General features: G+C 49.7%; 1 protein-coding gene across 22 annotated transcripts in view; it reads right to left on the reverse strand.

The window, feature by feature from the left end:
• The window catches only part of DYSF (dysferlin), a 223677-nt gene that overhangs the window by 56271 nt on the left and 144208 nt on the right, over positions 1 to 23198 (reverse strand). For 8 of the 22 annotated variants that reach the window (XM_030877532.2, XM_030877528.2, XM_030877521.2 and 5 more), the window contains 5 exons: positions 15466 to 15567; positions 15186 to 15347; positions 13967 to 14132; positions 13462 to 13538; positions 7472 to 7534 (listed from right to left, as the gene is read on the reverse strand). In XM_030877532.2, coding sequence (XP_030733392.2) covers positions 7472 to 7534; positions 13462 to 13538; positions 13967 to 14132; positions 15186 to 15347; positions 15466 to 15567 — 570 coding nt within the window. Of the gene's footprint in view, positions 1 to 7471; positions 7535 to 13461; positions 13539 to 13966; positions 14133 to 15185; positions 15348 to 15465; positions 15568 to 18185; positions 18228 to 23198 lie in introns of all 22 variants that reach the window. The other 14 variants (XM_030877537.2, XM_030877534.2, XM_030877530.2 and 11 more) reach the window with 3 other exon arrangements.

Below are 23198 nucleotides of genomic sequence, written 5' to 3' on the forward strand. Positions count from 1 at the left end.
TAACCTTTCAGAAATGATGAACTAACTAGTGAAACAATAGAACATTCTCTTTCTAAATCCAGGCATATGAATATATTGCGAGTTTGGTTCCAGACCATCTCTATAAACCAAATATCGTAATAAAGAGAGTCACATGAATTTTTTGGTCTCCAAATGCATATAAAAGTTATGTTTACACTATGTTGTAGTATATTAAGTGTGAAATAACATTATGTCTAAATAAAAAATGTACATACCTTAAAAAAAAGATGTGGTACATTTATACAATGGAATATTATACAGCCATAAAAGGAATGAAATAGTGTCATTTGCAGAGATGTGGATAGACCTAGAGATTTTCATACAGAGTGAAGTAAGTCAGAAAGAGAAAAACAAGTATCATATAATACTGCTAGAAAAATGGTACATATGAACTTATTTGCAAAGCAGAAATAGAGACACAGATGTAGAGAACAAATTTATGGATATCAAAGGGGGAAGGGGGTGGGATGAATTGGGAGATTGGGATTGACATATACACACTACTATATATAAAACAGACAACTAATGAGAACCTACTATATAGCACAGGGAACTCTACTCAAAGCTCTATGGTGACCTAAATGGGAAGGAAATCTAAAAAAGAGGGGACACATGTATATATATAACTGATTCACTTTGCTGTACAGCAGAAACTAACACAACGTTGTAAAGCAACTATACTGCAATAAAAAAAATTTTTAATAGAGAAAATAAGTGAGAATGTTTATAATGAATTGATCCCAATTACAGGAATTTCTATAGGCTCTACTTCAGGAATAAAGATGATCTCAGGAGAAGGGAGACTGGTCTACAAAACAAAACAGTCAACATGGGCATAGCTAAAAGAAAAATCAATTACTTAAAAAATAATATTGCTTTAAAAGTGTCATTTATAGAAGTAGAGCTAAAATATTGAACAAAAGTTTGTAAATTGGTAAGTGACTGGAATTAAAGCATCCAAAGTTCCTTGTAATATTTTGGAGGAGGCTATAAATACCAATTAAATTTAGACTTTACTAAATTGAATATACATGTTGAAGTTTCTATACTAATCCCTGAAGGAATAGAAACAATGTATAGCTTTGAAACTGAAAAGGGAAAAAGGAATGAAAAGACGGGGGCAGGGGGTGGGGGCAGGTGAATCTTTCAATCCAAAAAAATTTTAAAAAGAGGAAAAAAAGAAAAGGGCTGGACAGTAGAATAAAATGGCAGAAATAAATCCAAATATATCAGTAAGACACAATTAATATATTAGACTGTCCAACTCTCTAATTAAGAGCTTATGTCAGAATGTATTAAAAAAAAAACCAGACTCCATCTATTTGCTGTTCATCAGAGAGACACCTAAAACATAAAATCACAGAAAAGTTGAAAGTAAAAAGAAAAAGATATACTAGGAAAACATCAAGCAAGAGAATATGGTATAGCTATGTTAACATGAGACAAAACAGACTTTAAGGCAAAACTCATTAGTAGAGATTTTAAAAGGTAAGGAGTGGGGGTTTACTACGTATCATTAAAAGATTCAATTCTCTAGGAAGATATAAGAAATCTACAGTTGTTTGTGCCTAATAACACAGCCTCAAATATATAAAGGAAAAGTAGGCAGAAATAACAAGGAAGAACAAACATCACATCAAAGCAGGATGTTTTAATATCTCAAAAATTGATAAACCACACAAAACAATATCACAAGAAAATAGATTTGAATAACACAGTTAACAAGTCTGATCTAAATGGACATGCTATATGTAAAACACATTGGGAGAATACACATTCTTTTCAAGCACACACAAGATCATTACAAAAATTGACCCTGTACTAGGCCATAAAGCAAGTGTCAAGAAATACTGCACACAGACCACATTCTCTGAACCAAAGTACTGTTAAGCTAGAAACCGATAAAAAGATAACTTAAAACATAAGTTAGGAATTTCTAAAACATACTTTTAAACAATTCAGGTGTCAAAAAGAAATATGACAGAAATCAGAAAATACTCAGGACTAAAAAACAACAAAAATACCACTTACCAAAACCTGTGGGATGCATAAAGCAGTACTTCGAGGGAATTCTATAGCCTTAAATGCTTACATTAGAAAAGAGGAAAGTTTGAAAATTGATGAACTAGGCATAGCTCTTAAGAGGTTAAAAATATAACAAGCTCTCTAAAACTCGAAGGAAGAAGATAATAAAGAAAAGAACTAGAAACTAGAAAACACAGAAACAATAGAGCTAAATCAACAGACATAAAAATTGGTTCTCTGAAAGGACTTTTACAGAACTGACAAATTTTGGCAAGAATAATAAAATATAACCTTAGGAATGAAAGGGAACATAAATAGAAGAAGAAAATTTTTCAAAACAGTAAGAGGTTATTATGAAAAACACTATGTCAATAATTTTTAGCAAGAAATGGATAAATTCCTATAAAATATAAATCACCAAGAACGACTCACGTAGAAACAGAAAATCTCAAAGGTCCTATAAACATTTTTTAAATTTTTATCAGCAGTTTAAAATATCCCCGAGAAGAATGCTAAGTCTAGACAGTTTTACAAATGAATCTACCAAACCTTCAGGCAACAGATAATTTCAAGCTTTTATCATTTATTCAGAGACTAGAAAAAGAGAAAATATTCCCCAAGTCATTTTATAAGATTAATATTACCTAGATACCAAAACCTGAAAAGAACAGTATCAGAAAAAGAAACTCCAGGCCATTATCACTCATAAAGATTGATGCAAAAAAATTCCTAAAGTAAACATTTGCAAACTGAACCCAACAATGCAGAAAAAAGACAATGTAACATGACCAGGATAGATAGTTTCAGAACTGCAAAGTTGTTTCAGCATTTTAAAAAATCTATTAATGGGGGCTTCCCTGGTGGCGCAGTGGTTGAGAATCTGCCGCTAATGTGGGGGACACGGGTTCGAGCCCTGGTCTGGGAGGATCCCACATGCTGCGGAGCGACTAGGCCCGTGAGCCACAACTACTGAGCCTGCACGTCTGGAGCCTGTGCTCCATAACAAAAGAGGCCGCGATAGTGAGAGGCCCATGCACCGCGATGAAGAGTGGCCCCCGCTTGCCACAACTAGAGAAAGCCCTTGCACAGAAACGAAGACCCAATACAGCAAAAATAAATTAATTAATTAATAACCTCCTATCCCCAACATCTAAAAAAAAAAAAATCTATTAATGTAATTCACCACATTAACAGATTAAAGGAGAAAAATCATATGATCACCTCAACAGATCCATAAAGAACACTGAATAAAATTTAACATCATTCATCATAAAAACTCCTAGCTAGCTAGTAATCACTCACCTGATAAATTTCATACTCAGTGGTGGAACATAAAAATATTCTATTTTATGGATAAAGAAGATGTGGTACATATATACAATGGAACATTACTCAGCCGTAAAAAGGAATGAAATTGGGTCATTTGTAGAGATGTGGATGGACCTAGAGACTGTCATACAGAGTGAAGTAAGTCAGAAAGAGAAAAACAAATATTGTATATTAACGCATACATGTGGAATCCAGAAAAATGGTACAGATGAACCGGTTTGCAGGGCAGAAATAGAGACACAGATGTAGAGAACAAACATGGACACCAAGGGAGGAAAGTGGGCGGGGGGGAGGGAGGTGGTGGTGGTGGGATGAATTGGGAGATTAGGACTGAAATATATACACTAATATATATAAAATAAATAATTAATAAGAACCTGCTGTATAAAATAAATAAATAAAATAAAATTCAAAAAAATATATTCCATTTTAAATTAGAGCAGATAAGAATACTATTATCAGTTACATGGAATATTAAACTTGTGGTCCCAGTCAGTGCAATCAGACAAGAAAAGGAAATAATAAAAAAGAAAAAGAAATTAAAAGTGCACAGAAGGGCTTCCCTGGTGGCGGCGCAGTGGTTGGGAGTCCACCTGCCAGTGTGGAGGACGCGGATTCGTGTCCCGATCCGGGAGGATCCCTCATGCCGCAGAGCGGCTGCACCCGTGAGCCATGGCCACTGGGCCTGCGTGTCCGGAGTCTGTGCTCCGCGGTGGGAGAGGCCACAGCAGTGAGAGGCCCGCATACCGCCAAAAAAAAAAAAAAAAAAAAACGGAAAAAAAGTACACAGAAGAATCAAAAAAATTTAAAGAGCTGGTTCTTTGGATGAAAAACAACCATAAAATTGATGAAATGCTATTAAGCCTAATGAAGTTAAAAAAAAAACAAACAATAAACATAAATTACAAAATTAGAAATGAGGATAAAAAACAGAACAGATACAGAAGGATTTTCTTTTATTATAGTAATATGTATAAATCTATACTAATGTTATAAGCAATATCTGAAGACATCTAAGGCACTAAATTGATTGAAGAAGTAGAAAATGATCAAAGAATCCCCTCCCAAAAATGGTGCTAGGCCCTGTCTTACAAATGAGTACCGAGCAGATGCATCTTATACACTTGTATAAGGTATGCATTCCTGAAGATCTTCTAAAATTCAAAACTCACATCATATAACACCATTTTCAAAAAAAGATGATGGGTATCCTGTTTACCAGCTAAATCATAAATACAATTCATTTGGCCACCACCTTTTAAATTTCATGACTGTTAATCATTTTTTAAATGTAGATTGATTCACAGTATTACACATTTTATACATAAAACAAGACAATTAAAATGTTTATATCATGTAATTTTCAACTTGCATAATTCATATTCATAAAGAATGGCTCTCATGTATTTTCAAACCTTTAAACAATCATTCTCCTGCCACAGAGACTGTTCAAGAGCACAGGACATGAGAGTACACTTCAAAAAATATTTTATAAAACTATTATAACCTTGATATCAAAACCTAACAAAGACAACCTAAAAGTAATACTTATTAATAAAGATGCAAAAGTCCCATATAAATAATAACAAATCTAACTCAGTAATATATACTAGATGTTATCCTTACAAACTTCCCCTTAACCAGGATTAACAAATGCTACCCATTCTCTCTGCTAACGATCTAAGGTCCAGAGTAGATGCAAGCCTGCAGCTAATCTAATTTATCCACTGCAGCTCCCAGCAGATGAGCTGTATGTTTACCAAGAGTTAATTGTTTGTTCCCAAATCTGTTTATGCCAGTTGTACTAATACAGTAATTAGATCAATAAGTAAATATTATAAAAATATATAAAATTTGAATTTAAAAAGAAAGGGCATTTTATCTATGAAAATGAACTTAATGTTGTTTTTTTTTAATTATGAAAATTAAGTCTGAGTGAGGTGGACAAAAAGGTGAGGGGGATCTGAAATGTTAAAAAAAACTCCATGTTCAGAGTCTTTTGCAGCTATCATTAAGAGCTCATCAAACTTTAATAAACCTAAAGGAAAAATCATAGCTAATGCATTATGAATGTGGTTTATACTGGAAAGACAACATGACATTTGAATAGCAGATCCAAATTCAAAGAGGTCTTGGCACATGTCAAATGATTGTCAAATGAAGATACATGGATATGATTAAAAAGAAATGTTCATGGTACTTATATTTGACTTTTAATGAGTCCCTATTTAACCGACTTTAATTAGCCAACCAACTACCTATCTTGATGGACTGTATAAGAGGACTTCAATTGTAGTCAATGATAATACCATGACCAATTGACCCATTTGGGTTTACCCCAGGAATGCAGGACAATTATACATACATATATATGAGTGTGTGTGTGTGTGTGTATAAAATATATATATATAAAACGGACAATGGAAAACAAAATGATCATCTTGATAAATGCCAAATGCCATTGGATAATATCAGTTGGCCATAAGATGTGATGGGAAAACCCGAACGAACTTTCTGGCCAGCCCAATATTAAACTTCCATATCTAATTTTTAAGTTATTAATAAACTAATAATACAGGACACAACCTGACAAAATCAAGAATATCTATCCGAAACTACCAATCGTTATCATAATGGAAAAATGACAGAGACCTTCTCATTAGAATCAGTAACTAAATAAGTTTGCTCACTAGCAACTCCATTATCAAATGTCATTCTGGAAAAAGGAATAAGGTATAACTATTAGAAAATGACATGTTTATTATTGTTTGAAGAAGACAATCTTATCTACCTGAAAAACTCAACCGAATCAATTAACCACTGTCAGAAGTAATAAAGGTACTTAACGAAGAGTCTGTTTCAAAGTAAATATACAAAAATATTGTTTTTCTATATTCTAGCAATAGCTAGTTATACAAAGTCATAAGAAAAAAAAAGATATTCCATTCAGACAGCAACAAACACTATAAAATGCCTAGGAATAACTTAACAAGAAATGGACTAGACCTATTTAAAGTAAACTAAAAATAACTCCTCTGAGGGACAAAAAATAAGACAATAGTGGAAATTAAGAAATGAAATGTCCAATGATAGGGGAATAGTTTATGGATGTCCATACAACAGCATGACATGCAACCATTTTTTAAAGAATATAAAGACATGGAAAAAACATTTATAATACATTTTAAGTACAAGAAAATGCAGATTTTTTAAAAAGTACAATATGATCTTGATTTTGTAAAAAAAAAAAAGTATGCACGTGCGCATAAGAGATATCTAAAAATGTAGGCACATCAAAGTCTTAACAGTGCTTATCTCCAACTGGTAGGAACACAGGTGGTTTTAACTTTCTGCCTTACACTTTTTTGTGTTTTCTATATTTTCTACAATAGATAAATCAGAAAACATTTAAAATGTAGACTGCCTCTGCCTAGAAGCCATAAAACACCCAACACAGCAATGCCTCCTCTTGGCACCATGAATGGAGTTTAACTTTCAGCAAGTCCTATCTCTTATGTCCCCCCTACAAGTCTGGGGCTCCCCTTGACTTCATGAGTGCATGTTGAAGGACCCTCGACCCATAAAGATAATACCTAAGGAATCAGCCCAGGAGGACAGAAGTATCCCTCCTGGCAAATGCAGGAGTGAACTGTGGGCCCCAGCAGAGCTCTCAGAATCTGCTGGGGATAGCCAGGTTTCCGCAGTCACACACGTTTCATGCCTCTGGGAGGAGTAGAGAAAATCAATCTGCCTTTGCCCACAGAGGCCTCTTGTGTCCCACGTCCCAGCGGTCAGGGTCTAGAGACTTCCCTGTTTCCACTGGCCCATGCTACCCCATGCAGGGAAACAGGATTAAGGTAAATCCCAGGATGCACCGAGAGATAATTCAGGGATGTCTGTTTCTGCAAACCTTCCCTCAGCTTTCTCCCTGCCCCTCCATCACCGCACAGGACAGGTAACTGTTTTCTGCCAGGGCTCAGAAAACTCTTTTCTTCCCCTCCCATCCCCACCTCCTCTGTTCCCTTCCTAACTCCTTACCCCCACTCAGCCCCCCCGGGAAAATCAAGGTGCCCACAAATAGGTAAACAATACATACATGACGACTGGATGGAGAAGACGCCATGTTAGTGGGGGCGAAGCCCGACAGACCATCTGCAAGCTACAAATTAAACACGCTGGTTAGCGACAGGATTAGAGAAACCAGGGAAAACTGCATGATCCCGAGGAAGCAGAGCTCTCCAACCAGGCACCCTGTGCTCTCTCTCCAGGGAGGCTGCAAAAGTTGTGCGAGAAACGCGTGCTTTGGAGTTGGACAAGTGTGGCTCCGAATCCCGGCCTCATTGCTTTACCAGCTACGTGACCTTGGACAAGCCCCCTGACCTCTCTGAGTCAGCATCTCCATCTGGAGAATGGGAACACAGCCGTGTGTTGTCACAGAGCAGCAGCGAGTATGGATGACGTGAAGGCCATGCACACCTAGGACAAGGTGAGGCACGTGGGAGGGGCTCAGCCAATACCTGTCTCATGCCTGCTTTCTCACTGCCCTGGGCACCACTGACTCCATGCCACTCTCACATGCCCTCCCTGCCTTTCCAACTTCCTGACCTCAGACATACTCCAAGCTCCCCATCATCCCTGGTGGTTTCTTCTAACAACTGAGTCACACCAACCCCTGCTTGGGCACTATTCCTAAACCAATGCAGGTTTCTGAGTCTTCTGTCCTCAAGGACAAAGACCAGGGCATCATGTGGCTTCCCCAAAACCAGGGGAGCTTTCAGAGTCTCATAAACACGCCACCCCTATACTACGGAAACCTTGCTGCATTCTTTTCTGGCATCAGATCCTTGCCTGCAATCTCCTAGCACAGTGAATCCATAATGTATAGGGTGCAGGGTCCAGGAGGGCCTTGTTGGGGTCAGGACCGAAGGTAGGGTGACTTTTTCAGGGGCCACTACAATAGTGCCAGAGGAGGTGATGGAGCTGTGGGTGGACGAGGTGGATGAGGCCAGGAGATGCCTTCTAGGCAGAGGAGACAGCAAGTGTGAAGGATAGAGGAATAAAGCAGCACTGCCAGTTTAAGAGAGAGCTAACGGTCCAGGAAGGCAGGCTTGGGGGATATGGTGGAGGGAAGAGCAGACCAGCGGGACCCTCTCTTCCTTTGAGTCTGGGGCAGGAGGCTCTGGGAGACTCCCCAGGAGGCCGAGCCCTTGGAATCGACTAGATGAACTCCACGTGAAGCCCCCAGCTGCCCAGAGACTGGCCCAGCCAGGCAGCAGCTCTGCCCCTCTTGTTCTCCTCCTGAACCTCACAGAAGCCGTATTGTTATTTTTAATACAGTTCGTTTTTAGAAAGGTGAGAGGGAAACCGGCAGTTCACCAGTGCAAGAGGGAGAAAAAATAAAGCTAAACATAGTGCTCCAAAGGTCTGGGCCAGCTTCCGAAATTACATGTTCCCCTTTGGGATTTGGACATAATTTGCCGCTCCAGTTCTGGGAGCACGTTCCCACCTTCACGGCGTCCCAGAGACTAAAACCGGAGCAGGTAGCTCAAAATTAGCCCGAGCTGGGAGCCGGGGAGCAGCTGGCCCCAGCACCCCACCCCACCCCACCCCACGGGTGTGGGGAGCAGGCCTTCTGATGCCTCCTGCACGCTAGCCTGAGTTTCCCCTACAGCCTCCCAGGCCCATCAGACACACACACACACACACACACACACACACACACTCGGTGCACCATCAAACACATGCAATCAACACACATGCTGTCAACACACACACACACACACACACACACACACACACACACACACACACCCCTCCCACCACCAAGCCTTTGCCCCAGCTCCTCTGCCCACCAGGAAAGGCCTCCTCTCCCCTCTGCTGTTCTAACCCCTCTCGCCAGCCCCCTGGGAGAAGCTTTCCTGATGACTTAGCCCACGCTGACCTTGTAGGGCCCAGAGTCCAAGATCCTGGTGTCCTTGCTAAGCAAGCATTCACTGCTTTGCTATCACTCTGTTCATCTCATCTGGATCTGCAACAAAGCCCTCCCCTCTCTGTCAGCCAGAGGGAAGACCTCCCGAGAGCGCTCTTCCCCTTTATCCCTCCTCAATACACACATGTTCTCCACCCCACGGCCTGACTTCAAGAGGAGACCCCTACCCAGGGTGATCTCTCAGAATGATAGGCAAGCGTCACCCTTGACCTGAAGGTAGGTGAGGCGTGGAATGGGCAGGGGGTGCCACCTCTACGTGAGCCTCAGGACCCCCTAGGAAATGGTGGGAAGCCCACTCTGGGTGTGTTCCTGCACTGCTTCTCTTCCCATTTTCATCATCAGAACACCAAGAACTAGCAGACTAGTCGACAAAGACCCCAAGTTTGTTTGAAACGTAAACATAGAGCCCGAGTCATACTCAGAGGCAGAATCAGAGACAGAGAGCGCAGCCTGGGGGGAAGGGAAGGACAGAGGAGGCCACGGTGGGAGCAGTTCATTCACAGCGTGCTCCTGGCTGGAGGCAACACCCATCTGTTCATTATTTTTCTATATTTTCCAAACTTTATATAATGGACATATATTTATAATCAGAGAAAAATGAATATATCCTTTACCTCAAGCAGAGCACTAGATGGAAGGAAACACCTCTGTGCCCCCCTCGGAGGACACCCCCAGCCTGCCCTCAGCAAGTTAGGTGTCAAGGCCACGATGCTTGCAGCACCACCACTACGCTTGCGCACATATCTGCTCCCAGCTCCCCACCCCACTTCTCACGCACACTCATGTGCACACACACCGCACACACCCACACTACCACCATCCCCAGACTACGGCACTAAAATCTACACAAAGACAGCCACACAGACCAAGAATACACTGTGGGGTTGCCATGCGAGAGTTGATCTCATCCCAGCCCCCGCCACAGAGAAGAGTCCAGGAGGCCAGGCATCTCCCTACTCCCAGAGACAGGTGCCCACCTACAAGGCCTAGAAGGCCAAGTGGACAGTTCTGCCTCATACATCCATTTCAGATCATCTCTAGAACTGGCCACTCTTGACAGACACTTAAACATTTCTAGAAACCTGAGAAATGCTTGGCCGTGGTTGTCAGCCAAAGGCACAAGCATCAGGAAAGTCTGGGGTATCTTTTTCTAGTGTGTGGCAGCTCATCCCAGAAACTGGCGGACGATGGTGACAAGGTTCTTCAGCAGAGAAGAGGCAACTGAGCAAGGAGACGGGAGGGACTTAAACAGAAGCCGAATGTGGCAAGAGAGCATTTGGAGCTGGGGAGGAGCCTTCTGCTGGGTCCACAGCCAGAGCTGGTGAGCACAGCGATAGGGGCCGCATGATGGGGGGGAACAATACGGGCGGCCTAGAGACACGGGCCGCACAAACACGAGCCAGCAAAATCCAAGTTCTGCCAGACTGCTCATCTCTCCTTCTCATCCCTCTCCTATCTGCACTGGGGAAGGGGCGAGGGGACAAGAGCCCAGCCAGAACTATCTGGAAAACCACTGGATCTGGAACCCACAGCCTCCTGGATCAGCCCCAAGATGCCTGGTCCTCCCAAGTCCTGCACAGGAGATGTGCAAGACAGAGTGAGGGAAGGATCTCCTGAGCCAGCCAGATCGGATCAACGATCTCAGAGAAAAGCACGATACAAAATTGCTTTTTCCCCAAGCCCCCAGCAGACCCCATCAGGACAGGGCTTCCCGAAGACTGGGACTGATCTCCCTGCGGGCCTCGGGGCTCCTTGAGAATAGGGTTATGTCTCCTCCATCAGACAGGGAGCTCGATGAGGGCAGGGTCCAAACCTCCCCCACCAGAGCAGGCGGATCTCACTTCCTCCTCTCCCTACCGACCTCCGAGGTCCTGTGAGCCCAGGCCCTCCCCGCGCGGGCATGCCTCCACCAGCCCGAACCTCAGCTCCCCGCCCTCTGCCCGGCCAGCAGCTCTAGCCGCATGCTCCCACCAAGAGTGCAGCCCCTGCTCTGGCTCAGACCCCGGGCCCCGGTTCACTCATGTCAACGCTGTAAGGACGTCCAGCCTGGGCCTCCTCACCGTCTGCCTCTGGTTGTGCTTGTAGCCAGCAGGACCCAAGAGAGTCCCTCCCCATCTGAGTCTGTAGACACTTTGAGGGCAGCACACACAGAACGGAAATCCTGCTGGGCAAGCTCTACGCTTCCCTGCACAGACTCAGACGGCCCGCTGACGGGGGTGGGGGAAGCGGGAGCCAGCACTGGGCGCCCGGAGCTTGGGGCTAATTAGCTGCCTCATTAAGCTACGAACACCCACCCAGGCCAGAAGGTACTAGCCTTGAGCGTAGCTGAATTCTGTGTATTTGCAATTTCCGTTTGGGTTTCCCCAGTCAAGAGAAGCTCCTCCTTAGACCCCTACAGAGAGTAGGCAGGTAACTGACCCAGACACCCATCTACTTATGCATCCATCCACTCATCCGTCCATCCATCCATCCATCCGTCCATCTACCCATCCACCCAGGCAGACTTTCTTCGAACGCCTCCTCTAAGTCAGGCCCTGTGCTGGTCACTGGGGACACAAAGAGGAATGAGCCCTAGTCACTTCCCTGAGCCTAGTCTAGGAAAGATGCTGCACGACTTAAGGCAAGCGCGGTGACCAAGATAGAGACAGGACTTGCAGAAGAAGTGGGGGAGCCAGGGCAGAATCCTGGAAGGAGGTGACCACACCTAGGCTGAGTCTTACAGAATGACTGGGAGCTGGCCAGAAGGTGCTCCCAGCAGAACGCGTGCTGGGGTGGGGCCCTGGAGAGCCATAGAGGCGGGAGAAACGGAGAGCTGGGGGCTTCTGAGGACGCTTAGCACCAGAGAACTATAAAGCAGCTATGAAGCTCTTGTCTCAGCAGCAGCAAGGCCCAGGACTGAACAGCAGAAATGTCCCCATGGAAGTGGCAGAAAGGTGAAAGAGATGAGCGTGTGAGAAAGAAGCAGAAATCAGCCCTAAACGTCAGAGGGAAGCCCCTGTAAGCACATCTCGGGGAGAGTCTCGAGGACCCCGAGCCCAACCCAACACCCAAGTTCGTTCTCTTGCTCTCAAAGCTAATATCTGACTGATGGTTCAGAAAAAAATAAAACCCTCCCAAAATGCCACCCCCTCCCCAGTGAACAAACAGGTTGTGGGCCTGAGCACAAGTACTGTCTACACAGGCTGGGAGGCTCTGCCTCCGGGCAGCCCAGAAGCTCTGGGAGCCCCACGTGCCAGGGGTGCGGCCAGAATCAAGAGAAGCTGAGAGGGCGGTGACAACCTGGAACAGAGCTATTCAAGGCTGGTGCCCACAGTGAGGTCTTTCTCCGTCTCCACTGCAGGAAGGACCGGGTGGTCTCAGCCGTACAGGACCCTGAGCCACCCCAGGGCCCAAGGTGAAGAGAGCGCTTCCCCCCTCAATAAGAGATGCCACAGGCCTCTTGCCATGCTGTTTGGCACTGGTGTCCGGGTCACCAGCTCGCCCTGTTGTGGAGCACATAGCCAGGGGCTGCCTCTTACCTGCCCACAGGGTTGGACACCCTTGCAGTAAGGCCCCTCTCCTGGCCCCCTTCCTCTCCTGCAGGTGGAGGGAACGGGGTGAGAGGGACCACTGGCTTGGATACACACCCCGCCTTCAAGCTGCCTGCCAGGTGCCACAGAGCACAAGCCCACAGATGAATCTGCCCCCAAGGAGGGCCCTAGCTGGGTAAGGCGATGGGGCTGGGGCACCCCAGAGGCTACCGGTCACTCCCCACCCTGTCCTTCTCTCTCGTTCGCTCCTTCCACCCTGATTTCCTGGGTGATTTCCAGGAGAGAGCCCTCCAGGCAGTGGGGCCATTTTTCTCATATGCGTTGGGGGAAATGATTGGGTCTTGACCAGAAGACCACACAGTCTCCCCCGCAACCCCCAACCTGCTCCCAACCAGACTGAAAGCTCCTAACTGGGGCCGTCCATCTGTAAGGTGTCCAGCCACCAGGCTGCAGAGAGAGTGTCCTATGGAGGCCGTGTGAGAAGGAAGGGAGGGCAAGGGGCAGGGAGAGGGCAAGCAAGCCAGTTCTTGGAAGGAGCCAGTGTCTGTCCCTGGGGACCCATCGTACCTGGATGGGGATGAGAGGCTCCTTGTCGTCGATGTCAATCAACACATCTTCCCCAGGACTGAGTAAGCTCACGTCATCTGTAGGGGGAGCAGTGTACAGGCCTGAGAGGGGGCTCCCTCAGGGGCTCACCCCTCCTGAGACACAAGACTCGGCCCTCTGTCTTGCCACACTTTTCACTCCGTGTCTCCCTCTTCCTCCCAGCCATCCTTCCCTCTCCCGGATCCCGTCACGCACCCCGTCTCCCCAGTTCTCCCTCTAGCTCCCTCTTCATCCCACTGATCCCTGAATCTCCCTTTCCCTCGGCCTTTTCCGCACCACACCCCACCTCAGCATCCACCCCCCCAACCTCTCCTGGGGGGCCCAGCCCAGGGCCAGACGGTGCCCTGAGGGAGACGAGATTCCCACCCATCCTTCCGGTCGTCTCATTCAGGGCCCGGTAAGCTGGGAAGTCCACCTGTCCCAGCCCCCTCTGCCTCCCCGCCCCCGTCAACAGCCCCTCCCCTACCTGGGCCGCCCTGTGGGGACGGACTCTCCTCTGAGTAAGGGTCGCACAGGAAGCTCTCCAGGGAGCGGATGGTACACTGGCCCACCACAGGCCGGCGGCCAAACTGGCGATTATCAATTACCTTGATCACGATGGGGGGACAGTAGAGCTCCTCCCTGGGCAGCATCTGGGTGGAGGGGGAGGGAAGCTCTGGGCAGCAGCCTGACCCCATCTCTGGGAGGTCTCAGAGGAAGGCGAGCCCTTCTTCCCAGGGCAAGTCCAAGGTGCAGAAAATGCTCTCAACCCACACATAACCCCCAAGAGCCAGCGATCCAAACGGGTGGTTTGCCGAGCCCAGGAGCTGGCCAGTGGAGCAGAAGCCACACGCCCCTTCTGTCTGCCTCTTGGATGCTGTATGCAGAGGCCGACTTCTCCCTCACAGTTTTACCTTCCAAACACATCCAGCTCAGCCTAAAGTTAAAACAAGTCTACTTTCCCTGAACCCTCACTGGCCGGGGAAGGGAAGAAGGGAGAAGTTGGCCCGGGACTCAACGTTTCTCGCAGACAGACCCCCCCCAAGTGGATACTCAAGAGTTGGCTTCCAGACCCAGATTCTTCTCCCCCCAACCCTAAAAGCACTTTGAACACAACTTGAAATAATTTATATGCTCTCCTTCGGTGGCGGCTTTGGCTCAGCCAGGAGGAGGCTCCTGTTGACAGCCACTGGGCCTGGAATTTCTATAGTACTTTCATCTTGCAAACCATTTTCCTTTCCTCAGACTTGCCTTACTCTGGTCACTAGGCCCAGGCAGCCCAGGTTGCTGGAAGGAGCTGAGGCCTGAGGGCCGCGGGGGTGAGCCCCTCTGCGGGGGCCCAGGCTGGGGGAGGACCAGGTCCTGGGAGGTTTGGAGGAATCCTGGAAGCTCAGAGACCTGGCAGGGGGCACCGGGGCAGGGCTGAGGCCGGCCCTGAGCGGGGAAACAGCCACGGATGGGTCCTTGGGAGTTCCGTGGACTCAGGATCTGAGGAGGAGGGGCCGAGCTGGCCCCCTCTGCGCTGCTCGCAGGCTTCAACTCCTCCAGGGAGGAGAGAGCATTTCCTCCCATTCTCCAGTGAGGTGGGAGTGATGCCGTGACCCACTCAGAATCCCGCAGGGAGCCAGACCCCAGGCCGCCTGGGGCCGCAAGGAAATTCTAACCACCAGGACTCCGGAAGGGGACGGCGGGGAGGTCGGGCTCACCACTTCCATGAAGAGGGTGCAGATGTCAAAGTTGGGGTTCTTCCGGAGGTTCTTGATGACACAGGACTGCACGGTCTGGCCCCCGCACTCCACCACCAGGCTGGGGGAGGACACGCTGGCCAGCTGGTAGCTCTTCATGTTCCGAAGGCCCCACGCCAGGATCTGGGGGCACGGAGTGAGGACAGCAGCTGGGAAGGCCCCAGGCCCCAGAAAGGCTGGGCCAGGAAGAGGAAGGGCCCGTCTGCCCACAGTCCCCACCCCACCACGGGGGCGGGCTCACCTCGATGGCGGTTCGCTGGAGAACAGGCTTGATGTTCTGGGGGACCATGTAGATGTTGGCCTCCCTCTGGGGTGGCGGGTAGGGTAGGTCCGTGTCCTCCGACTGCAGGGCAGCAGGTAGAATGGAGGCAAAGGCAGGAGGGAGACCAAGGCGGAAAGACAAGAAAGGAGGACAGACGGGATGGAAAGAAGGACATGTGGAGAGACACAGAAACAGAGCAGCGGGGACACAGAAGTGGGCAGACAGAAATGAGAGAGCAAAGTCAGTTCCTCAGGCACCATCTCCTCCAGGATCACAATTCTAGCACCTTGGCCCCGGGTTCAGGTGATCCTGTTTCAAATAAGCCCCGGGGCACCCCTCCTCCCACCCACGAGCTGCTCAGGGTGACCCCGTCCCTGTCACACATACACTTGTGCACACACGTGCACACACATGCACTGCCCCGTCCAACCTGACACGTCCACTTCAGCCCCTCTCAGTCCCGAGAGGACCACGTGCCCTCCTGCTAGCCTGATTCTCCTGCCTCCTGGCTCAGACCCTCCCGACTTACCACCCGCCCTGGTGTTCCGTCTCCAGCCCCAAACTCACACCTGTCCTGAGGTGTGACACATCTGAACAGAATGCTTGCACTGTGGGCCAGAGGGGGTATTTACAAATAGGAGAAGGGGACAGCAAGGCCCACCATCCAGGGGCACCAAAGGGCCTACTGGGGAGGCTCCTTCACACCACGGACCAGAGATGAGCGTGGCCTGTGACAACCCTACCTGCTATGGGTTTGCCAAAAAGACTTGGGCAAGAGTCCTGAAGAAATACATAGGGAAGCAGGCGGGGCAATGGAGGCAGGTATTACTGTGGATTAGACAACTACCAAGTCTGACAGTGGTTAGAAACACGGGCTCTGGGTATAGATCCTGACTCCACTACTTACTGAGTAAAATAAGTTATGTCACTTCTCTGTGGCTCCATTTTCTTCATCTATAAAGTGATTATTAAAAACTATCAACCTCTGAAGGTTAGCGGGAGGCTTGGAGAAGTTAATACAACATTTAGAAGAGTGCCTGGTTCATGTAAACTCTCAATAGAAGCCCACATGGCACCTCTGTGACAACTAGAGAAGGATGACCCTTTCTTAAAACTCTTAACTTCCACATCAGAAAATCATCATAGTTTACTAGTTTATTAGAACAAGACACTTTACTGCCACCTACTGAAAAATTAAAATACATGATGTCTGCACTGGAAATCGCACGCCCTTAGACCCAGGGCTCTTCCGCAGTGCACAACCTGCACATCCGTACATGGAGGCCCTGACGCTCAGGAAATGTTAACTATAAATACAAGGGCTGTGCTGTGTGCTTTACAGAGCTTGCCTCAGGTAATTGCATTAATAAACGATGGAATCGTTGGATTCATTCTCCGAGTGAGTTGCTCTGGGTTCCTTCTCAAAGGATGGTGCGTCCACCTACAGATGCTCTGACGCAGACGGTGGGAGCAGCTGGAGGACTGAAACACACCAGCTTCCTCCTGCCTCACCACTTCACAGCCAATCCCAGCTGTCACTCCTGCCAATGACACACTGATGATGCTACGCTTCGTGACCTGTGGTGGTAAGAAGCTCATTTCTAGAATCAAACCAGACCCTGGTCCTAGTCTGAACCCTGCAGCTCCTCAGCTATTTGACCTTGGGAAAATTATTCAACCTCTGTGACTCAGTACCCTCACATGAAAATCCGGGATAACGAAACTCTTACAAAATTTGTCTGAGAATTTAACAAGAGAACACATATAAAGAGTTTCTGGCACATAGAAGGTGCTTAATAAACAGCAGTGACTAAAATGAACACTGTATTGTTGGTGGTGCCACTGTTTCCATCACTCACGTTGTTGGTGATCCCCCAGGGACTTGAGCAGAGCTGAGCCATCAGAGGCACCTCTCAAAACAACGCTGGCTTCAGAACTATCCCTACGTCCCCAGAGCACAGAGTGAAGGAATTCATCATCTTCCTCCGGACCCACAATGCAGGTGACATGATATTTTTAGACTGGCTGAGCAGCGGATGCCATCAGGAGAAAGGGTGATGAACAGGGCTGCCATGGGCACAACTCCAGGGGGTGCTGTGCATGTCACAATCCACGTGAATGGTGCCCCTGGAGGCTGGAGGCAGAGCCCGCGGTGGCCTGGCTGCTCTGGGGCCGCCTGGCTTGGCGTCCAACCTTGGCACTCCAAGGCCACCTACTGCAACAGCTGTGCAGCAGGGGTCGCCTCTTTTTGAAAAAGGTTATGCCTGAAGGCCTGCTGGTGGCCTGCTGGTGGCCTGCTCAAGGCTGATGCCCAACCCACAGTGGACCCAGGGCCAAAAGCCCATGACGAAAGGGACAAACAGAAGAGGTCAGGGAGGGAACAGCCCCGGGCTCCTGGGTGGGGAGGCAGAAAGACCAAGCCTTTCTCATAGGGCTGCAATGTTGTCCTGAAATCACCCAGGAAAACTCATGAATATACTTCCCCCAGAACATTCCTCTCCTGGTCCCCAGACTCTGGGCAGTGTCCCTTTGATTCCTTTTTGTCCCTCACTTCCACGTCCCGCTTTCCCTCTGGGCTCCTCCAGGTCCCCTGTGAGGATATTCCTCTCTCTGTGCAGACGCCCAGGCTCCCCACCACAGGAACCTGCTTACAGAGGAAGACAGGGACCAAGAACCTGGAGAAGACTGGGCTCCAGTACCGTTTGCAGGAGGCCCTGGAGGAAGACGGCGGGTGCACACAGCTGTGGAGCGCCAGGCCCGGCCGGCAGGAGGGAGAGACAAGCAGAGACAGCGGTTAGAGGCGCATCCGCAGGGCAGCTTATGAGGCACAAGGCCCCCAGTCTCATCCCAAGGCCACCTCCATCCACCATATCGTCCTCAGGGGTCCCAGGACATCCTTGCTCCCTGCACCTTGTTGCCATTCCCCAGAATCCCTGCCTCTGCAGGGGCTCCCCTACACCTGCCAGCTGCCACCAAGTCCTCTGTCCCCTCCCCACTGTGCGCACCGCCCCGCCTGTAGGCACCGCTCCCGCCTGTAGGCACCGCCCCCGCCTGTAGGCACCTCTCATTATCACTGAGCATCTACGCTGCCACGTGCTCTGGCTCCCTAACCCGGTCTCATCCAGTGCGCCCCAATTTTCCACACTATCTGCTGGATTTTTTCCTTGCATTTAAAGACAGTCTCAAGACGGTATCTCATTCACACCTTCTCTCTGTGTCCTCTCCTGCAGCCTGCCACCCTCTCCTCTCTCTCTTCCTGAAAAAGGCTGCCTCCATCCCCTGCCTCTCCCCCGCTTCCACACAGCCCTCTGCCCAGTGCACTCGCTCCGCCCCTTGCACCCCCTCCCTGGAAACTTCTGTCTCCAAAATTAACAACAACCTGCTTGTAGCCCAACCCAGAGGAAACTCACAGGCGCCTATCTCTCTCCCTACCTCAGCAGCATCTGGCCAGCTGACCTCGTCGTCCTTCCTAAAGCCGTCTGTCTAGCTCCTTACCGCTGGCCCCTCCACCCTCTCTACCCTCCGCTGGCTGTGTCTCCCTGGCAGCCTCCCTGCTGCTCCTCTGCCCATCCCTCCCCTAGGCTTTCTGCTCCCAAGCATCTCTCCTAAGCCCCACACTCACATTCCAACCTTACCGCTACTTCATCCATGTGTCCTCCTGGCCTCTCACACCGAGCTTGTCCCAAACTGGATTCTCTAAGATCCCACCCCTGCCCCCCCGCCAAAAACTTGCTCTCTTCAAATGTCATCTCAGAATCCAGCCCCACCATCCACCCAGACCTCCAAGCCAAAAACGCCACACCACCCTTGACTCTCCTTCCCCTGGATTGATCCCCAAGCCTTAGGGCTCTGTCTCCTAAATCTCTCCCAGGCCCACCCACCCATCTTCTTTCCTGGGTCTGGGTCACCACCATCTCTTGCCTGGATTCACCAGCTTCATCCTAAGTGATCTCTTGCATCTGGTTTAGCACATCCCCTTCCAATGAATGTATGCTGTACTCTGCAGCCAGGGAAGACTTTCTAAGATTGCCACTCTGTTTAAAACCCACCCACTCAGGATGAAGGCCAAACTCCGTGACGCAGCCCCCAAGACCCCTCATCTTCTAGCTCCTGTTGACCTCTCTGGTCTCGCCTCTCACCACCAACTTTCCCCTCCGGGACCCCAGGCAGTGATGGGCCACCTCCCCAGCCACGCTCAACAGCACCCCCACTTCTGAACGCCAGCAGGTTGCAGGAGGTACCACACTCTCTGTACCTGTGAGGTTGGAGCTCACGGGTCCCTCTGTCTGAAAGGCTCTTCTGCCCACTTCATCTGGCTACCTCCTACGTGGACTTCATGTCCACTTAAGTGTTCCTTGGAGCTCCAGGTTTAAGTTAAGCACCCCACGGTTCCCAGAGCAACTTGTCCCATTGAAAGACACATCACGCTGGGTCATTTCTGTGTGTTCATTTGTCTGTGTCCCTTGTGAAACCAGCAATTCTGCACACGGGGACAACAGCTATATCCCCTGTCCAATAAATAAAGGCTTACGAACAGATTATTGAAGGCAGGGAGGGAGGGATGGCAGAGGGCGAACGGACAGGGGGATGGCAGACAAAGAACCGACTCCAACACTCTCCCATCCTTCCCAACGCTCTTGCCTGTGTCAGTCTTGCATCCTCACCAGCCCCTCCTTTCCCCGTGCCCGCTCATCCCTCCCTCTGTTTGAAGGGGCTTCCTTTGCCATCTTCCAGAATCTATCACATCTTTCAGGGCCTAGGTCAAACTCTACATCCTCCAGAAAATCTCCCCAACCACTCCAGAAACTCTTTAAACCCTACTCTCTGACTTCTTTTACCTCTAATTAAGCAACCCTGGGCTCTGGTTGCCCAAGGTCCTGACTGGTACCCCACATATCACGCTTGGGAGTCCTGTGACACCAGCCCGATGGCCACTCCTGTGCCCAAGTTTCTCAATTTTTTCTGGTCCAGCCCATCTGAGAGGCATGATATCTCCTTCCAGGACAGTGACCCTCAGTGGGGTGGGCTGCAGCGACCCCCATCAGCACTGCCAGGCTGGGAGGGGGTGGGTGTAGACTGAAAGCACCGCCAGGACATCCTGATTCCCTGTCCCATGTGTGCCGGGGGACTCCGAGGATCACAGACCTCAGGGGCAGCCACACAATAGAAGGCTAATAAGATGACCTCTTCCGTGGTGGGGTCCATGCCTTCCATGCTCCTCCCCACCCACCCTGAATGCAGGGCAGACGTGGGGCTGCTACACTGACAGGGTTCTACAGGTGTGCAGGGCGCTGACCGAGACAGCTCAGACCAAGAGGACAAGGACACAGGGACAAATGAGGCTCTCTCCCCACTTTAAGCAGAATCCACCTCCTGCCTCCTTTCATCTATCCGTCCTGCTGGCCAGTTCAGTACAGGGAACTGAGGCCCCTGAGCCATGAGGGGGGCTTCCTCCCCCGGTCCCAGGGGCCACCACACTAGACAGACGTGCATTCCCAGGGCTGGGGCAAGTGTGGGCAGGCCCCTCCAGCCACCTAGGTCAGTGTTGCCACCGGCAGCCCACAGACCCCCTCCTCACACAGCAGGGCAGTCAGGTGACCCTCTGGACACTCAGATCCGAGCTCCTCGGGGAGCTCCATGTGGGCGCAGCCGGGCGGGCTGGGAGGGCTCCACTGTCTGCCTGCCCCACCCAGCTCGTTAGGGACAGCATGCTGCTCTAATTACACTTCCCAGGAAAAACAGTGTTTTAAATTAAAGCCTTGGGGGAGGGATGGGGGATGGGGGACCACTGGGCTTATTCTCCTGATTGCAAAACACCAAATTTTTCCTTCTGGAGGATTTGGGGGTGCCGGAGAGTACCTCATGTACATCTCAGACTAAAAGCCATACATAGCCTGTTGCCTGGATTAGGAAGGGGATGGAGTGACATCTGGTTGGCCCCCAACTCACAGCAAAAAAGCCACGGAGGACGCTCTCCTTTCAACCAGGGCATGCCTCCACGGAGCATGACAGGAGCATCAGAACCAAGGGTGATACTCCGAACCACGCCCCCTTAGGTGCTCAGGACCACAAGCCCCTGCTCCCACCCAAAGGGTTCCCAGATGGGGTCTTCCTCTGCACAGGCTCCACATCCTAGGAGCCCTCAATTATTAAGGAATCTGCCATCATCTCTTCTGCTGCGTGTGTGTGTGTGTGTGTGTGCGCGTGCACGTGTGCATGCTCTCGTGAGTGTACATAGTTGCACACACTCACACATGCCTGTGCACTCTCCATTTCTCAGGAAATCTAAAATTGCAGTTTCTTTGAACTCATTCCCCTTGGCAGCGCAGACCGCCTTTGTTCTCCAGACAAAAAGGAAAAGAAACGAGACAGAGGGCTCAGAAGAGGCGGGGAGAAGGAGGGAGAGAGGGAGCCTGGGCCAAGGAGCAAACAGAGGAAAAGGGAAATGCGAAGGGAGAGCTGGACAAGGGGAAGAGAAAGGCTCAGGAAGAGGGGAAACAGCAAGTGGCAGACAGAAAGACAGGCTGGGAGCTGGAAAGAAACCCTCCCCTCCACCCGTTTAGGACCCTGGTCTCCCAGACACCAAAGCCTCAAAGACACAATGCAACAGTCCCCCTTCCCAACCAAGAGCCCCTGGAGAGGGAATGCTCCAGGTGGGCAAACAGCCTGGGGGAGGGGAAATCTTGTTGCCCACCAAAATGGCCCCACGCGGTGACACGCACCCCCAGCCCGAGGCACTGCCACCTGGACCCCCAAAGAGAGCTCAGAGTCACCTCTTCCAGGAAGCCATCCCTACTGTCCTCCATCTGCTCTAGGAGAGCTCAGCCCGGGTAGATGCCTTTCACCTCATCCATGACACTATCTCCCACACAGGCGTGGGCTGCCTGCTGGCCGGAAGGCAGTCCCCACTGAAGAGGCCGTCCTTACGCCATGCTTCAGAGTCACTCACCCCTCTCCATTCCCTCTCTAGCCTAGGCCCCCATCACCACATCCGTCTCAAAAGCCTCCTAGCTGGTCTCTCCTGCCCCTCACTCCCCACTCCACACCTCTCTGCAGCCAGACGGCTTCCTAACACACCCATCTGTCCTCTCTGCTCCCAGACTTTTGAGGGCCCCCGTGGCCAGTGGCCCAGAAGCTAAGCTCCCGGCATGGCTTTTCAAAGCCCTCCAGGATGGCTGGAGCGCCCTTCACAGGGATCAGGCCGGGAGTCTGGAGGGGGCTGAATGAGGGATACCAGGCAGGAGCTCGGCCGCAGCAAAGAAGACAGAAAAATCTTGCTAAGGCGTCAGGCTTCCAGCAGGACCAGCTGCGGCAGCAGCAAGACTAACCTGCCTCCACCCCGTCCCTGGGGATTCTTAAAACCAAATAGGACGCAGGACCTCGGCATGAGTCTTAGCCTTCAAGTGCAGGGGAAGAAAGAGGCTGAGCTATGGGCCCCAGGGCCTGGCGGGAGCCCTCTGGGGATGAAGGGGTCACCAGGTCACCTTCTGGGGTGGTTCCCTGGACCAGCTGATCCTCCATCCATCCTACTGGGCCTGGGACCCTTTGAACGTGCTGGCCCAGCCCTGTGCCCAGCAGACCCCCAGGACTTGCTCTCCTCTGGCCCTGCTGACCCACACCCGCCTCAGCCTGTGGCCGGCTGGCCCTGCGGCAGGGCACTTGGCCCTCGTCAGGCTCTGGCCCCAAAGCTGCAGATTTTGATTTGCTTCCTG

The sequence above is a fragment of the Globicephala melas genome, chromosome 12 (genome assembly GCF_963455315.2).
Source record: "Globicephala melas chromosome 12, mGloMel1.2, whole genome shotgun sequence".
NCBI lineage: Eukaryota > Metazoa > Chordata > Mammalia > Artiodactyla > Delphinidae > Globicephala > Globicephala melas.